This window comes from Stegastes partitus, unplaced genomic scaffold, assembly GCF_000690725.1.
Source record: "Stegastes partitus isolate 25-593 unplaced genomic scaffold, Stegastes_partitus-1.0.2 Scaffold143, whole genome shotgun sequence".
Taxonomy (NCBI): domain Eukaryota; kingdom Metazoa; phylum Chordata; class Actinopteri; family Pomacentridae; genus Stegastes; species Stegastes partitus.
This window is the reverse complement of record NW_007577874.1, coordinates 403842-423536: the sequence shown is the minus strand read 5'-3', so window position 1 is coordinate 423536 and position 19695 is coordinate 403842. Positions and strand designations below refer to the sequence as shown.

At 41.8% G+C, this 19695-nt stretch overlaps 1 protein-coding gene across 1 annotated transcript in view; it reads right to left on the bottom strand.

Moving 5' to 3' along the window:
* Positions 1-19695, bottom strand: part of map7d2b (MAP7 domain containing 2b) — a 38585-nt gene that overhangs the window by 12500 nt on the left and 6390 nt on the right. Inside the window, exons 5-10 of the mRNA XM_008279070.1 lie at positions 13238-13406; positions 10396-10485; positions 4853-4942; positions 3408-3502; positions 663-736; positions 382-584 (exon numbers count right to left, since the gene is read on the bottom strand). Of these exons, the coding sequence (XP_008277292.1) occupies positions 382-584; positions 663-736; positions 3408-3502; positions 4853-4942; positions 10396-10485; positions 13238-13406 (721 nt within the window). The remainder of the gene's footprint in view (positions 1-381; positions 585-662; positions 737-3407; positions 3503-4852; positions 4943-10395; positions 10486-13237; positions 13407-19695) is intronic.

Below are 19695 nucleotides of genomic sequence, written 5' to 3'. Positions count from 1 at the left end.
CAGACATCTATTTGCCTTACAACACTGCTTCTTCTTTATCTCGTTGGCAGTAAATCCTTTCTGATTCTGATTTCGCTTCACTGATGAGTTTTTATGACATATTCACAGGTTCAGACTCTGTTATCCAACCCGGTATTAATCATATGAAATTTGTCTTACTGACATCTTTGTTTTTAGCCTTGTTTATGTACTTTTATAATTCTTGTCTTCCTTCTTCTGTGCCTCTTTTCTATCTAGTAGCTGTAACATGCACATTTTCCCAATAAACTTTATCTTATCTCGCCTTATCTCACCAAAACTGCACCGACAGTAGCTTCCTCGTTGCATCTCGTAGCTACATCGGTTGAAACTGGCAGCTCAGGCTGTCAGAAGATTCTCTACCTGCGTTCAGTTCTCTGCTGGTGGATTTGGGGATCTTCTTCTCGGAGCCGTCAGATTTGGCGGACTTCCTCTCCAGCGTGCCGTGACCTTTGGCCTCGGCGTGGCCCCGGTCGTCGGGGGTGGTGGCCCTCTGCCGGAGCGGGGATGGCGGGTACTGTCCCGGCGAGCAGGGGGACTGGGCCCGACTCCTATTGGACCTCACCCTGGCAACCAAACGGGACGCCGTCAACTTCAGCTGGACGATAACTTAACAGCTTTGTGTTATGTGTGTGTTTGTGTACCGTTTCGGTGTGGCCGGGCCCTTGCTGTTGGCCCGGAAGGAAGAACTTCGGACCGGCGTGCTCGGAGACTCACCCTGAAAGATGTTTTACTGATGTCAGACTTTGTTCTATACATAAAAACACATTTAAAATGAGACGTTTACCCGAAAGTGCTGCACAGTTAAGGCAATAAAACACAACAGCAGAAAGAGTACTAAGATAATAAGAACAAAACATGCAACACAATAATAAATAGAGACAGTGTGTTAATCAAATGCCAACAGGAAGAGGAGGGTCTTTAGAGACAGGTTATGTCGCCGCAAAGGCTCCATCTTTCATTGTGCTTCGATCTCAGAGCATCCTGTTGGTCAACACCAGTGATTTATGAAGATGTGAAAATATAGGACATAATACAACCCTCAGATATTTACAACCAGAGCACTAATCTTCAACCAAAAGGGAAATTAACATAATTATATGTATTTGTGTAGCTTAAAACGCCTGTTCTTAGTGTTGTCGAAGCAAACGGGTTCATCCGTGGCTCTAACTCAGGTGATAATCTACCGCAGAGTCGAGGAAAATCTGTATTTTGCGCAATAATTTTAATCAGAATGCAAATTTTGTGTGTTTTTGAGCCCTGAAAGTAACGTTTTCATCAAGAAAATGAAAAGGCTGGAAGTCAAATGCAGGAACGTTTATGTTAACAGTTTCTGACAGAAAAGAGTTTAATAATGGTCTAAAATCAAGCCGAGTGCCACATAAAAGCAGGATACTGAGGCAAAAATACGAAAATACAGCTTGTGTAAGTTAGATGCAAGTGAAACATGAGTGAATTTTAGGACCTAATAGCAGGAAAACATAGTTGTAGACAGTTTAAGACTGAGATGAAGTTCAGTAAGTCTATTTAAAAGCTCTAAAACAAACATAAAAATCTAAAAAAAAACAATTCTGAAACATGCAGGAAGCAGTCGGAGGGCGGACAGCAGTTCTGTGATCAGGTTTTCTGTTTCCTGTTAGAAGACGAGCAGCTGAAGAGAAGACTGCTCTGCTAGAGCATGCAAAGAAATAAAACTGCATGATAATAATAAGGAATAAATAAATTTCTAACGGCGTCATTCTGTCACAAATCATCAAATTAATTTCTGCTTGATCGTCTCTGACTTCCCTCAGTTTTTCATCACATAAAATATGGATGTTCATAAAGACATCTGTGAGATTTTAGATTGATATATCAAATACTTTCAAAGATTCTTTTATTTAAAACTGCTTGTCGACCCACTTTCAGCAGGTTTTTCCACACATTGAAATTTGAGGCTTTTCGATCAACGATATCTCAGATTTTATTAAAGATAAAAACCTGAATTTTTCACTGTTATTTCTCATCATGACACTGATTCAGAATCTGTAATACTGGACAAGTAGATTAAATGATTTCTGATTATGGAGGAGTTGAAAGATGAAAGAAAAAAAAAGTAAAGCTGCCATCAAAAGTCCCATCTTTGAGCTCACATTAACAATTTACAATTAACAACAATCATTTTTATTTTTATCATTTTCAGCTTCATTTAATATGACTCAGCACTAAATTAATTTTTAAACTACTGTAACTGCTGGAAAACTGTGAGCTGAAAAACATCCTGACATGAAAGTGATCGATGCTGGAAAATGCTGAAATTAAACAACATGATGGATTTCAGCTGCAGTTTTCAGGGTTTTTTTTGCTCACAGAGCTGAAGGTTTTGCAAACTGGAAACTGTCACGGATGTTTCTCACTAAACAAATCTGAAATTACTAAAAGCTAAAAATTATTAACCAATTAAGTTATCTGACTCAACCATTGGTTTGTCAAGCAATGGTAAAGAAATAGATAAAGAGCGTTTCCTTTGATTCGTTTTGCTGGTGCAAATTGAAGAACTGCAAAGTATAAAACCAGTTCGGCCTCGTTTGAAACTCGATCTCAGGAAAAACTTTGCGCACAAACTTTTAAGGTGGATTTATGAAACAGCAACTTAATCTTGGTTATACAGTTACATGAGCCGTTCTCCTTCTCGCTTTTCCAGCTATCCGGTTTCAAACTCATTCCCAGATTGACGACACGTCGCTCTAGACAGAAGAGTATCACCTGAATTTATAACATATGCGCGTGACTGGTTTTTGTTTAGTAAATAATAGCACAAAACTTCCTCATCAACTGCTGCAAAAACAACCATAATTTGATTTGAATAGATTTTTAAATCATTGGCTGTCAATTACCACTTTTGTTTTCACAGATCATGAGGCTCAGCCGTAACACTCTGATTCCTCTGGTTGTCTCCTCTTAATTCCCGTGTAACCATTAAATAATCCTCTTATGGTTTCCGAACGAGTGCCGGCTTTTCACATAAAGAGCAAATCTGGACGGAGACCTGCTGCGTTGCTTTGTGGCATTAAACACGAGGAGGGAGCCGCTCTGTTGACGATCAGATGACGGGAAGAAACTACTGTTTGACAGCAGCGACGACATCCTCTTATAAATTAACAAGGAAACAAAACTGACAACAACATTCAGTCTCCCATCAGCTAACAGATGTTCTCCTGAAGTATTTACATTAAAAGACCTTTGAAATTTCTGTGTGTGTCTTTATTTACATATTTATAAGATGAACACAAACTCGACACTTGCTAATGTGTCCTTTAAGCTCTGAACACCTCATTTGTACTGATTCGTCGTGTGTGTGTGTGTGTGTGTGTGTGTGTGTGTGTGTGTGTGCGGTTCAGAGGCCTGACCGTGGGTGTTCTGGCTCTGGACGTCTCTTCGGGGAACCCAGCGATGCTCCTGCGGTTGGAGGAACTCCTGTACGGTCTGTGGTTGCTGGGGGAAGCTATTCGTTGGGACACAAAAGACACTGATGGGTCGCACACGAGCACGTACAGGCGGAAAAAAAAATTAAACACAGAAAAACACAAATGCACACGACACGACGACGACGGCACAGACCACGGGAAAGCAGAACATCAGCTCAGAACACTTAGAGTGACACGCTTTCTGTGACTCTAACAGAAACAAACTCCTCCTACTGGTTCTATTATCTGCACCAGTGACATGTTCTGAATGTTGTAGAAGCAGACGGGTTCGTTTGGTTCAGAGGCTGCAACCATAGAAAGCACGTTTGTTGGCCTGTGTGTTGTCAGCAAAAACTACAAAACCGTATTTCAAGAAACCTGGAAGAATCCATTAACTTCTGGTGCTGATCCACATCACTTCATTTGAAACTGCAAGACGGGGCGCTGACCTTGACGGAGGTCTGTGCTCTCAGAGCGCCTTCTAGTTTTATTATTTATACTTTAAACTGAAAGAATCCGCGTCTGCTTTATTTATCATCACTTATATCTCCAAACATCTCTCTCTTTTTTCCATACGGTGCAGTTTTTAATACGTCCTTCAACGTTGTTCCCATCTGCTATCCAGGAGTGATAAAATAAGATAAAAGTTTATTAATCCTGAAGGACATTTCTGAGGCAGATATCGCTCAGAAAACAGAACGTATAACACGAGAAGTGCAGCAGCAACGGAAAAGCAATAAAGTAGAAGTATGATACTGAAAATAAAAAACAGTCAGCTAGAATAAGACACTAGTAAAGCGTATTTCTAGTTAAACAGACGTCCTGATTCAGGTTTTTACCGTCAGTTGTTACTCTCTAAAAAGACCTGTGTTTCATTTAAAACAATAAAGTCAAGATAAGATTATTTATACAGCACTTTAAAAAAAAAAAAAAAGACCCAAAGTACTTTCCAATAGAGAAATAAGAGCCCACAATATTTTTTTTAATAATAAATAGTAAATTAAACTATAATTACCTGACGAATTCAGACACTAAGGTGTCAAATTATTCATAGACACAGAGCTCTTTGTGGTAAAAAATAATAATAATATATTATAAAATATGAGCATTCTTCTAGCAAAGTGAAAAAAACTTTATTATTATTATTATTATTTGATATGCATGATGATTTGAAGCCAGAATCTTCTTTTTGTTGGATTTGTTCATAATTAAAGTTGATTTTTATTATTTAAAACATCAACCTGAACACTTTCCAGATCATTTAAGACCTATTTGGAATTTATCTTTCAAGAAACTCTCCTTTTAGAAGAGAAATAATGTCATTTCCACTCAGAACAAGCCGGTTTTCACCCTGAAACATCCACATTTAACCGTCAGCAGCGCCTCACCTCTCTCCGGCGAGTGGATGGCGGCCGAAGAGTTGGAGAGCTGTTTGTTGATTGGCTGATCCATCGTGGGTGGAGACAAGAAGTCAGCGACTGATGGAGAAAAAAAAAAACACAATCAATCAATCGCAGAAACACACACACACACGACTGTGAGTCAAAGCTCCGACTCCTGCTGCTGCTGCTGCTGCTAGATGTAAAAAAAAAAAACTCGTTCTGATCCCCAAAACAAACGCCCGTCACACGACAAACACAAAACCACCAGCTCACACGGGAACAGTCCTGCCGGTCGATGAGCCGTGCAGGTCGCAGGATGAATTAACCTTGGTGATGTAAGACAGAAACGAAGCAGCGGAACGAATCTGCTTCATCATGAAATGGAGGATGACGGCACAGAAGCTGCAGCGACGGCGTGAAACCAGGAGGTAGATGTGTTGTGCTGAAGGCATCGTGGAAACATCCAGAGGAGGAGAAGACGGACACCAGCGGGTCCTAAACATCCAGTCTGTGTTCATGCACAGTTTTATAAATAATCTGCATGATGAGAATGTGATTTAAAAAAGTGCTCCTTCCATCTCAAATTATCACATTTTTAGCACGATTTCTGCTCAACCGCCTCTGATTTGCCATAAAATCTGGACATTTATGAAGATATGAGAGAAGTTTTAGCCCGACACATCAAACACTTACAAAGATTAATATGTTGTTTTTTAATTATTAGTGTAAAATTTCACAAATACCGTTTTAAACATCTGTAGTTTATGCAAATCAGAGATGGCTGAGCAGAAGGCTGCTGATGGTTTGAGATGGAATAACCAGATATGGGTTTATGTTTGACAAAGTCTGTTAGTATTAACCTAAAACGTGTTAAAAGATTATATTTACACTTGATATTTCCTGTAAATGATTGTTTAAATGTCTATGTTTTGTGCGACATTCAGATATAAAAGGAGCTGCCGTAACAGCTGAGTCAGAGCGGTATTGATTCAGAACGTTTTTTTTGGTTAATCACTTTGCATTTCACAGTTTCTCTTCACGCTGAGTTATTGTGTTCGTGCAGACTTTTGTGAACTGAAAAGCTGCTTTCACGCCTGAAACAACAAAACGTATTTGCGTAGCTCGTGAGCTCGTTTTAAATTAGAGGATTGTTTTCTTGGACGGGGACTCAGACGTAACTCGTCTTCTTTCATGTTTGCAAATTTCTAACGAGTGAGAGTTCACCAACACCAGCTGATCTTTGTGCACTAACGTCAATACTCGGGGATTAAATGAACGACACTAGTTGTGTGATTCTCTGAGGTTGTTATTTCTTATTCGTGTTTGTCTCTTGAACAACCAGCAGGCTCATAACTATAAATCTGTGGCTTGTCATATCTGGAATTTGTCAAACTACTGTTAGGATCGTGTCTGTGAAGATTCTCAGTCCTCCAGGTCATAGTTATTCTGGTAGATTAATCGTAGCAGCTGTATTTGCTTGAGTTCCTTGAAGACGTTCCACCTCTCATCCAAGAGGCTTCATCAGTTCTGACCGACTAGTTGGGAGTTCTAGACAGTGATATCCTAAAGGAGCCTGGCCACAAAAGACTCTAACGAACCCCATTGCGGTAGGGGGAGCACTAATGACTCGCATAACGAGGGGGAGGAGCAACAAACCTCCAACTGAAACCGAAACTCAGGTGTTAATGGTTCCTTATGGATATAAGTATCTGGAACTCCCAACTAGTCAGTCAGTTGGATGAGAGGTGGAACGTCTTCAAGGAACTCAAGCAAGTCCAGTTTCTACGATTAATTTACCAGAATTACTGTTAGGATCCATATTTCTTATCGTTAAACTGGACCTCGCTTCGTGTTTTTGAGGTATGCATGAAACTGTAAACAACTAAATGCCATTTTAGTTCATGAACAGACTTTTCTTTTTAAATCTAGTCTTCATTTTCCTACATTTACGAGGGTCCCAGGCTGCAAGCTGCTCTTACGATGATTAAAAAATAGCAATGGTTGTTTTTTACAGTACAAGTTCCTTTTTTAGGGTCAACAGGTGACATCTGTGCATGAAAAATAAAGAACTTGTAGGCGTTCGCAGTTTATTACATTAACAAATTTAATTAAGGAGCGCTAAGAAAATCTCGTTACTTGCCCCTCAGTCCTCAACATGAAAGATGCCATTTGGATCTGCTCATGGGTTTACGCTTGCTCTAATTAATTTGAAAGCTCGCGTAAACGTCTTCATCGCGTTGACTTAATTCAGCTGGCGTGCGTGTAAACAACCTGCCTGAAAAGCCGAGATAACAAACAACACTCGCGTCATGAAGCTTTGTTGTCCTGACTGGCTTGTATCTACGTGTTTTCGTGATTCTTAAGAAATAATCTCTGTGCATTCTAACCCCAAACAGTGTCTGAATAAAACTGATTCTGTCATCCCGGAGTTGTGTGGGCGGGAGGCGTAAACATGGCAGAAGCTGTGTGTGTGTTTTAAAATGAAAGCATGTTAACGAAGTGAATGTAGTTTCTGCTGCACCGCTACCATTCTGCTACAGGAGGAAAATAAACTGTCTGGCTTGTTTGCATTCCTTTAAACTAATAACGATCGACTTGGGCGAAGCTAAGAGAAGGCTGCAGTGGAACATGTGCAGAGAAATGTGAATAAAACTCTCAAAAAAAAAAACTAGCAGGGCCGCCTTACTGCAAGATCCTCTGTGGAAGGTCGCTATCCTGGAGGTTGTTTTTATTGTTGAAGGGGCTTTTGAAAACACACAGAGGCTAACAGCAGCCTTGTACCTGCATCCTACATCTGGGGAGTCTGACTAGTGCAGGAATGAAACAGGAAATATTATATTATTTAAAAAAAAACAGGTTTTCAGGTTTTAAAATAGAATGTACGGCGCCCTTATTGTGAAATTCCTGTAAAATTTGGAGCAAAAAATCTGAGAAAAAGGTGCAAAACAATAAAAAAATACAAATAAAAATCAGGGAGGGGATTCGCACATCTGTAAAATGGGCCAGTAATGATTGGAAATGTCTGGATGGACGGCGCCTGTCTGAGTGTGGGTCGGGTCTAATAAGTTCCACAGATAGCTGCAGGGTGACTGTCTGGTGTGATATAGGCCGTGTGTGTGTGTGTGTGTGTGTGTGTGTGCGGTGTTTCCTAGACCGGGCTCCCTGCTGAGTTCGATATGTATGCTTCGCTAAACAGGGCCCTGAGCCACGAAACACAGGAAGAGGAGCAGCCCTTTGTTGTGATAAGGTTGGGGGTGGGGGAGTGTGTGTCGGTGTGTGTCGGTGTGTGTGTCGGTGTGTGTCGGTGTGGTGGTGGTGGGGGGGTTCAAACCAGACCCTCATTAGCCACCTGGCAGGCTATGAGTGGAGATATGAGGTAGGAACTGTTGATGAAAATGGGCAGCAGCTTCGTTACACACCTGCAAATACACACAAACACAAATCTAGTGGACGGACACACAGCGTTCAGTGTTGGAGGTCACACGACTGCTTGACTTTGACCCTAAACGTCCAGACAAAAGACACCAAGAGATTGATGGATTTAAAGCCTCGGAGATACTGTTTCGTTTTGACATTTGCCAGCAGTAAAAACACCCAAAACATTCTTTTAAATTTGATCCAGAATACACAAATATTTTAGATTTGGTTCAAATGTTTGTACACTGAGGCTGCTCGGGGTTAAATTTAACCACTGACATGGACTCTAGATCTACCAGTGTGGCTGGAGTCAAGGAAAATGGGGGTTTCAGGGAATCTTGAACTCGTGAAACTGTAGAGGTCATGTTTTATGTGTATTTTTTATTTACATTTATTAACGTGACATCGGCTATTCAGATGTTCTAAACGGATCTATAGTTTTAAATGTGCTACAGACACTATGAGGGAATTCTTCACTGTCAAGGCATCAAACAGGATGTCAGGGTTGATTCATAACTAAGTTTTTAGTAATACCAGAATATGTGGCGACACTTTGAGCATTAATAAGGAGCATATAAATATTTATTGAACTGTTTATAGAGTAGTCATATGTACAGCTATAATGACTAATTAATTAAACCAAACAAAAAGTGCTGACAGTTGATTTATCGGTTTGAGAAAAGTTTTAAAGGGGACAAAAAAGGCTAAATTCTCTCATTCAAGCTTCTTAAAACTGAATATGTTCTGTTTTCTTTCCTCTTCTATGACAGTAAGCTGAATATCTTTGGGCTGTGAGACATTTAAAGACGTCCCGTCGACACTGATCAACATTTTTTAAACACCAAACAACTAATCAATGAATCAAGAAGCGAATGCTCAGTTAAAATCGTGAAATAATGAAAATATTAAGCAGATTACAGTGTTTATCGGTGTTTCGTTATTTACTCTAATTACTGCTGTCATAACTGCTGCTGCTGTACAAACAGGAGCTTTTAAATATTCATCAAACTGTTTTTATGTGAAGTCACAAGTAAAGCTGCATCGATTAATCGATTATTTATCAGCTGTTAAATTCATCGCCGACTATTTTGAGAATCGTTTAATCAATTTGGGCAACTTCTTCAGAGAAAAGCTTCTTAAATGTAAAAAAAATTCTGGTTTCTTTTCTCCTCTTTGACAGTAAACTGAATATCTAGAGTTTTGTCATCTTGAGAAGCACTGATCCACATCCTTCACCAGCTAAAGGACCAAACAGGGAATCAAAAAAATAGTCCACATTAAAAACATGTATTAGTTTATTTGTAAGTAAGTGTAGTAGAGCAGCCATTAGTGGAGGCTGCTGTATGAACAGATAACGAATGATAAAGTCGTAAAAGCTGTTGTCCTGTAAAATATGGACACCAGTTTCCCTCTATTCATGCACAGCTGTATTATATGGTGATATAAACTGTTAAATATTCATACGCTCCTTTCAAATGCTAAACTGACACCAAGTATTTTCCAGCCGTTCTTTTGTTTTTTGTCTAATTATTTGACCTTTTGTGCATTTTTTTCACATGCCACATGGAGTTACCAACAGCATAAGTGTTTCAGACACAAAAAAATCTCTTCTGTCTGTTCCCGAAACGACATTCATGCTTCCGCAAGTGTGCAGATTTTCACATTGGGGTCAGCCAACGCACTCGCGAGCAGAATTAATATGTGCACCGGAGGCTACTTCACATTTAATGAACCAGACGGTCGAGTAACGAAGCACAAGCCTGGCAGCAGAAACGTGGACTTTCCTCTCTCGAGCTGGCTCTTGGTGCTGCTTCTCCGATGCTAATGCAGGATTTCTGCATGCGTTTGACTCAGAGGGCTGCGGATAGCGGTCGAGATGCTGCAGGAGAAACCGTTCGCTCCTCTAAGCGTGAAGAAAATCTAACGAATACGAGCGACGAAGGTTTTTACAAGCAGGATTCCCCAACACTGCAGATCAACAGCGCACACTTCAGGACGACATCACAGCCAGAGTGACGACACAGAGACACACATGCAGACGAGAGGATCAGCAGCGGTGTGGGTGGAGGCACTGGTGGAGGTGTTGGTGGTGATGTGGGCGTGGCACAAACACAGAGTCATGTGGTCTGTACCGTTACGGGATTGGCTGGCGCTGGAAGCGGCAGGAAGCTCATTGGGCTGAGCGGAGCCAATGGCATGGCAGGGCGGGGTCTTAGGGTTACCTGGGCAGCAGGTGAAGCAGAGCGGAGAAAGCAAAGCGTTACACACACACACACACACACACACCTGTAGCACTGACACATAACAGACAAACCATCCGCACGTTTAAACAGCAACCACAAAGATAAACTGAATCCAAGCAGGAGGACACTCTCTTACGTCAAATCAAGTTTAGAGACACACAAACAGGCCGAGCTGAGCTGTTCAACACAATAAAGCTGCCAAACAAACACACAAGGCTGCCTTCAAAAGGAACACACAAAGTCTAGAACACTAAATAAAGGCACTTAGGCTGTGAGAACACGTCTTAGAGAACCGACGATCTCCATTCAGGCAGGACATTTCTCCAGCTGTGGAGGGGAGATTTCAATCCAGTGTGGAGCTGATGTGAGTCATTTTTCACCCTCGACTCTGTACTGATTACTGCTGAAACTACCTTTCTTTTAAATTTTTGCTGCTTGGCCTCTAATTTACTTCCAACTCAATACAACGTTGTTGTGTTTTAAAGTGAAGATCTCGTTTTCTTCTCCTGCATTTGATCAGCTCAGAGTGAAATACAGCTTTGGTGGAAAATATTTAACGCCAGCGTTTGGGGACGAACACAACATCTGAAAGAATCAGAGATATCTGGAGAGGAAGACTGAGACCACTAATTAATTTGATAATTAAGCTGTGTCTCTAAAAAAAACACGTTCCAAACAACTGAACTACAGTCTTAATCTTAATCTTTTTATCCAACATTTCATTCAACATCTTTTTGGCCAAAGAAGCTGGAATGAAGCTTCATACAACTAAAAACAAAACTTAAATGTCAGAATAACGGTCCTCGTCTTAGAGAAAATATATTTCTTTTAATTGAGAATGCAGCTCGGTTGAGTAGGAATTAATGGAGGCAGGGTTGTATAATTTCTGATTTAAGCCTCGTTTTGAGCCTGGATTTGTTTACGTTTTGTCACATAAAAGATGCTAAACTAGCCGTTAGCTGTTCTTATTTGTAATGCTTCCACTGATGTACAGGAAATGTTAGCAAACTACTGTCAAGGTGAAGAAAACTTAAAAATGAGACGATTCTCTGTCACCTTTCTTTCTGTTATTTTCTCAGCAGATTTAGAGATGATTATTTGTGTTTTTCTAATCTTCTGTTTTGGGTTTGAAACATCAGCAGGAACGATGAGTTAAATTAGCAACAACCTCCACCTGCTCCAGTAAATCCCTAAAGGAATGAAAACTCCACGTATCACCAACGTTTACTACAAACCACAAACATCTGCACTGCAATCCAAACTCTGAGTCACATCTCATCATCAACAGTCATCCTCTGGGGACACAGAACGTTTCAGAAACCCATCAAACAGCTGATGAGATGTTTCAATCAGCTGAGCAACATTTCCACCCCTGAACATCCTGTCTTTGTCTTTTACTTACTCTGCATCCAGTTCAGCATCATTTCGGCTCTTTTCTGACGCCACATACTGAAACATTCCAACTAAAACCTCTGTGTTATTAAATCGCTGACCCGTTCCATCAAAACCGAATATTGTAGACGTCATTCTGGAGACTCTGAGATGTAAAATAATAAAGTTTACGTCGGTCTGAGAGATGTTTGGCTGTGTGATGCATTATTATCATGCAGAAAAAGCCCCTGATAGAGAGTTGATCTACAGCCTGGAAGGTCAGCGTATTTGCCAATCGATTGCCTCCATATTTCTTTCAATTTTTCACACCATAAAGCTCGTGACAGCGACTACTGGTTTAGGAAAACCTTGTTAAAACAAACTGGCAGCTGTCATGAGTGCACAGGTCCAAAAGATCGGAACCGCAGCGAGATACGCAGCACGCCAACACACACACTCCTCGGTGGGTCTCTGTCCTTTAATCGAGCGGCGCTGTAAGATGAGACGCTGCTGTTTCTGCTGCAGTGAGCTGGGCCCGGCTGATCCCAGAGCAGCCTCTCTGCCGGGCCGCCGGGCCGGAGCCAGACAGGCTGCTGGGTGGACCCCCGATCCCAGGGCAGCGCCGGGACGGCTGCCTTCAATAATTGATGCTGTTATGAACGCACCGCAGGACTGGCAGCCTCGCTGGTGGCGCTGTGGTCTCCCGCCGGCTCGCATGACGACAGAAAATATCCCGGAAAAGTCCGACGTGACGTGAGGGAGAAAGACGAAATAAGAAAAGACGCATGTCGGCGAGTAAACGGCCTCATGTCGCACTTTGTGTTTATGTGTGTGGCCTTGTTGCGTTCAAGGTTAGATGTGTAACTCCGGTCCTCTGAGAATCAGACCGGCCGCCCAGCTCGCAAATTAAACAACACAGCTATGACACACACATGCAAACACACACCTGTAGCACATTTATAAGGCAGAGCCGCCAGCAAACACCAGTTTATCACCGCAGCTGTCTACTGGGAACGGTCTCTGCTAGAAGAAGCCCTGATGAGGTTTAGAGACAAAGCGCTGAGCAGCTCCTGCATTGCAGCCTCCACACCCTTTTCCATCCTCTGCCCTCCTCTGCTCCTCCATCACTCCTTCTCCTCACATCTTCCTCTATTATCCTCACCTGCTCTTTGTCCACCCTCCCCTGTTGTCACATCCCCACCCTTTCATGCCACCATCCCCCTCTTCCTTATAACTCTTCCCCCCCACCCCGACCTCCAGACCTGCTCCTCAAACACCTCCATCCCTCCCAGCCCCCATCAGCATCCACCACTTCTCAAATCCAGCTCAGCAAACAGCCCCAAGCAGTCATCATACTCACCCTCCACTCCATCCGGCGGTCCTCCCCACGTCCAACGTTTTGGCCTGTTATCCAGGTGGTCCCGAGCCTCCCCTCCTCCTCCTCCTGCTCCTGCTCCTCCTCCTCCTCCTCCTCCTCCCCGTCTCTCAGCGCCCCCTCCTCTCCGGCGAACCAGGGCCTCCAGCCTCTCCTGCTCGTTGCGTTCGGAGACAGGGAAGAACAGGCACTCTCTTACCGAGCCATCGCTACGGCGACGGACGCCGGGCGATGCGCTCGGAGACGGCTGCGCCATGGTTACCGCGTGCATTACCGCAGCGGCCTCGCCCCTCCGTCCCCCCGTCGCACTCGTCTGTTTCGGCGTCTGCTGGCGGTCGCCGGCGCTCGGCGGCTCAGTGATACATAATACAGCAGCTGCTCCTCCTCTCTGCCGCTCCCTCTAGGTAGCACTGATTCCCTCCCTCGCTCTCCCTCGCTTTCTCTCTCACCTCTCAATTCTACTCACCCCTCCCTCCCCTCTCCCTCTCTCTCTCTATCATACGCTCTCTACCTCGATCGCCCTCTCCCTCTCTAATGACTGAGTCTGTTTCATGGAGCTCTTTAGGCAGACAGGAGGAGGCAAAACGCAACCCGTCACCACCCCCACGCACACAATCACACACATATCAACACACTGGGGACACACACACACTGAGTGGGTGGACTGGATATTGATACTGGTTGCATTTCTTTCATCTCCAGTGGCCTTTTTTCTCCGCCTTCCTCCTCTGCTCCCTTTGGACTCAAACAGTACATTAAAAAAATACATTACTCAGAAACAAATGATGACACGTCTGAATGAAATGTCGCACAAAATCTAATTGATTTCCTGTTTTATCTTGTCATCTATTTAAACAGGATCATTCACACCACACACTGTGTAACCCTGCACATTTTCAGGTGAATAATTTGCACATTTATGTAAACTGTTTATATTTCTGTTACCCTTTATCGGTTTTGCTCCACTTGCTGTTAATTTGTCTAATTTATTGTCTTGTATAAAATCTGTTGCTGTTATGCACCAAATATTCCTTCTAAAACTGATGCAGATTTTTTTTGCATGCACACTGTTTCATAAAACAAAAAATTAAACAAACAGATGTGCATATGTGGTGACGTGTAACACCCTCATGTCTACACTCGTGTAGTCTTTTCATAATTTCCGTCTAAAATGTGTGTTTTCACGGCTGAACGAACGACTTCTCGTGTGCGATCTTAAAAACCTTCCAGTGCCTCCTTCCTCGTTACACGACTATAACGGAGACACTGTGAGATATGACCAGATCTGGTGACTATCTATTATTCAGATACACATTAATACCTCATATTTAACAGAAAGCCTTTTCAACACCACAGAGAACAAAAGTTAACATCCTGTTTCACAATAATTCTAACGTATGGACCTATTATTTAGCACATCCTCAACGCTTTAAAGCACCGTTTACTATTAATTTGCGACATAATTGGTTAAATTAATACAACCGCAGATGGATTCACACCAGTGAAAAAGGATTTAATTTAAACTTTTGCTTACAGTTGTCATCATTAGTGTTTGTCACGAGTCTAACGCTGTCACAGCAATCCCACTTTTACTTTATCGCCGTTTCCTGACAGCCTGCAATCAAATTCAGAAATATTTTACAACTGACATTATCGCCTGGAGCAGGTAAAAGATTCAACACCTTCTAAAGGTATTTTCAGGATACAGCAGATACGCTGTGTTAAGTCTTGTTAGATAGAGGTCCTTTGTTTCCATGCTGGATTTTATCACTACCTCCTTGGTATTTATGGCTTCTTTATTATTTTTCTATTGTTTTAGAGAACATTGTTCTACAATGTCTTACTGTCACAGTACTGAACAGTCACTTTGCATTTCACTAAAACATCTGCTGAGAAAATGACAAATTAAATCTTAAAATACCTGCTACTCAACAGCCATGTGTAGATTCAAAGGTGAAAACATTTGTCTTAAAGTAATATCTTCTATTATAACAACGGTGTGGATTTAAAAAAAATAAATCATAATCCAACCATTTAAGGGGATCTTTGGGGAATAAAAAGTGTTTATTAAATATTGTTTTATACATTAAAATGCACCAATGTGCAGCTTTTATCGTCAGATTGTTGTTTTTTTTTTAAGCAAACAACTTCTTATTTTGAAATTTAATCCCTTTTTTTACATATTTAGAGTATATTTAGTGATATTTATTATATTTATTTCTATTTATTATTTGCTTAGTTCTGTGCACTGACTCGTTCCAGACAATATTTCGCCTTTGCAGGGAAATTAAAATTAAATTCTGTCCCGTTAGCAGTCTTTTTACGTGAATAAGCTTTGTGTGTTTACGGCCACGCCTCATTTCCCAATCAGCGGTCATTAACGTGCACGCGGCGGCCGTATATGCAGTAATTGCCCGATATAAAGCTGCCTCGGTATACTGCCTGCATATAAAGGACGGAAATGCCCCACCTCAGCATTGTTTGGGGTGGGTTTGCTGAAGGTGCATGCAGAGTCACGCACAAACTGCAGAAGGATGGAAAGATTCGGGGAGGGGGGGTGGGGTGGTTCAGAGTCAGTAAGAGGGGAGGATTTAAAGGGAGACAGCAGAATTAGAAGGTGATGGAGGCAGTGTCGAGGTGGAGAGACGTGGATCAAAGGCAGAGAGAGAAGACTGCAGCAGAGTTAGTCGCTGCAACTTGATTAAGAACACAATACACTGAAAGACAAAATCAGCTACCTCCCAGTCTATTCACAGGCTGTTTCCACACAGGACAGTAAATTCTGATGAGTTCTGTCGGTTAACTGGCATTTGTTTTATAATCAGGGGCAGCGCGGCTTGTTAATCGACATTATTTACAAGGCAAATGTGCCAGAGTTAGTCGTAATGGACCAATTTACATGTGCGGCGCCGTAGCAGAATGTTAAATGACCCTCTCTGAGGAGATGAAACGCCCGACACACTACAGTATTAATTACAATCATCAGGGCGCTCACTTCATAAAACGGACAGAGCACGAAGCCAGGTGCTGCAGGTGAGCCGACGGACAGCTAGAGACGACCAGCACGCTCAAAAACAGGCTCAAAACATCCAAAACTAATCGCCAACAAATAGGAAAACACACCAATTTACATTTTTTCTACGTTACTACAACAAAATTGTAGAGAAGAGATTTTTAATTAGTAAAAAAGATGCTCTCTCTGCACTACAATAACCAGGAAACCACAAACTAAAGCTCAAACAGTCACTGATAATTGACAATTGAGTCATTATTTAGGCTGTTTTACACGCCAAAAATCTCATTTATTCTCACTACAGCTTCTGAAAAGGGAGGATTTTATTGCCTTTCTTTGTCATATGATGGTTGATTAAATTTTGGGGGAATGTTTTGTTTTTAAGGAATTAATTAATGGTCAAATAACCCCCAAAAATAAGAAGAAGCCCGACCCATACCAGACAGAATATGAATCTGCTAGAACTCTAACAGTTGTTTAGATGTTTAAAGTATCGATCAGCGAAAAAGGTCCAAACCTTCTTCAGCTCCAACTTCCTAAATGTGATAATTGACTGTTTTTCTCTTTTTTAGATAAAAAATATATGTAGATAGAGCCCAACCGATTCATCAGACAGCCAGCATTATCAGTCAATAATGACATATTATATATATAATAGTGTTCATACACACTGTATTTTATCTGAAATGCACCAAAATAAAACCAGTTTTTGCAGCACATGCAGCAGAGAAGGTGTCACAGCTGAGCCTCGTGCTAAGCTGTTAACAATGACGCCGTCCTAACTCTGACATACTGTAAGTAAAAAGCATCCTGAACTTCACCTAAAAAAGAAAGAAATATATAATCTATTTCTTTATATATGATCAGCTTTGGCTCTTTATTTAACATCTTTGGGTTTTAGGGTGTGTTCTGACATTTTAATAACAATTTAGGGCAACATTTAAAAAAACTGATAAATCAAAATAACCGGTGAAATAATCCTTAGATGCATTTAAGACGGTCACTAAGAGTTTTATAATTAGAGAGAGCTATCAGCAAACATCTGCAGCACAGTGGATTCCTGCAACAAAAGGCTAAACTGACACTGGGTTTAAATCCTGTATCAATTCTTCAGTCACACGTCCTTCTTTCTTCGACATGATCAGAACCACGTCAAGGTGAAATACGGGCTCGTCACGGCTCTGCCAGCATCGACGGCCTCTTCCAGTAAACGCCACATGATACGCTGGCGGTGATGTCATCGTCCCGCGAGACCCACCGATCATTATGTCGTTAAGTTATGCATGCGAGGAGCGCGCGGACACAGCCTGCAGATCAATAGAGACAGTAAACCCCCTCCCCAACACGTCCTCCGCCGCTCGTAACCCTTCACGTGCTGCTCAGCGGTAATTCACGCTCTGACGGGTCGTCGCACAAAGCGGCGGATAATTTACGTCGGACTCTAAAGCTGCAATAATATGAGTCGATGTTTGTGAGCCGAGCGATGCCCACTCATGACTCACGCCGAGCCCAACGAGGGGCGTGCACGGCCACGACTTGTGGAGAGGAAGCCATAAACAGAACATGGAATCATCGCTGCATCATCACGCTGCAGCTGTAATAGAATAAAGAATGTCACGAGCTGCTCCACATATTTACTGATAATTAAAATATGACTATAATATAATGTTAGAGCTGCAGGTCAGAGGGAATTCAGATTAAAAGCAGAAGAGCTGCAACACTCGGCTTACAAGTAAATCTACTGAATATCATATTTTAGCTTTTGTTTGTTTTTGCTTCACTGGACATTAAACTATTTGGGTTCAAATTAGAGGTGCGATTATTTTCTCGATTGATGGATTAGTTGTTGAAAAATGTTGGATCGGTGTTCCCAAAAAGAAAAAAACCCACACAGATGACGTCCACAAATATCTTGTTTTGTCTCTCACGATTGGAAAAAGAAAAAAATACAGTAAATATTCACGTTTAGGAAGCTGCAACGTGTGAGAAAACTGTGGCTCTGATTGTCGAGCTCCCATGAAGAGGCAACATTAAGACAATGAGCTGTTCTGTGATGATTGTAAACGTCGTCCAACAGCTGTTTTAAACAGTGAGTGTTTTTCTACATGTGAGGTTTATTACAAATCTTAAATCCCTTTTTTAGCAGTGCACGTTACATGCTCGCGTTAGCTGGTCTTCCTTGTAGACTCACTCATTGTCATGTTCTTACTCATTAAGCTATTTTCAGTCTGCTTGCTTCAAATTTATGGAAGTTACAGGAGGCTGCTGTCTTCGCTGCTCGGATTTATCTGTTCCCAGAGCTTGTACTGAGCTGGGAAAAAGGCATTTAAGTGCACGGCTCTCTTGGCTTGGAATCATTTGCAGCTGATCTCAACTAAATGAAGCAAACACATCCGGGTGCAGACGTTGCGACGGACGCACACTGGCCCTGCTGGGTCATCGTCACTGACTCGTGATTGTAATGTGTTTTTAATCAGATGCGTTACCTGGTCATTTGTAAATATGAACGGAGATGCAACGCAACAGAGTTTTAATCTTCTTTTTATCAACCTGACGACAAAGTGGCTAAACGTCATCTTTTATACCCAGAGTTGATCCTCCTCGACGGTAGATTCTGTCGGGTTTCATCTTTCCAGAAACAACGATGTCATACTTTCCACATTTGGGCATGCTTCCTGCTGCCCGGGCAAGTCCACACAAGTTCTAACACCTTCATTTCCAGGGCATTTCAGAACAGTCTTTAAATATAAACTTTAATATTTCCATGAATTTCTTTCACACTTGCAAATTGAATAATTCGGATATCATGTTGAATAAATGGGTTAATTCCCTGTAGCACACATACTTATACTTGATGTAATTACATATCTCCACAGTCTGACACGTCAACAGTTTAAAGACAAACTGCAACTTTCATGACTCAAAATCACCCAACAAACTGACATCATGTGTGTAACTGAAGGCACAATTCAAACAGGATCAAAACAACATCTGTGTCTTGCCCTTCACTGCTGTGCACTGTTTTTCAGAGATTGTGACGTTTCCTCCCCCCAGAACACAACATCAGACATCTAAGGTCATAAACGGGGAAACGGATAAAAGCTGCACATTCAAAAAGGGGTTAAAAACAAACAAATCTTGGTTTTCTAAAAGTTTTCAGTGAGATTTGTCCCAACTACCGTCCACCGAATCTATCAAAAGGATAGAAAACCTAAAAATGATGACCCAGAACAACTTACGTGGGAGTCACTAGTTTTTGTAAGAGGTGGTTTAAAAGAAAGTCAGCTGATGGTGCTGAACCTTCTGAGGAACACTCCTGGCTGAGATGAGACTCAAAAACCTCTTCATATGGTCTCCCAGCCAGGCTGATGACCAACATCCCACAGCTGAGCTCTACTTCACAGGTGCAGCAGATCTACCTGATGAGCAG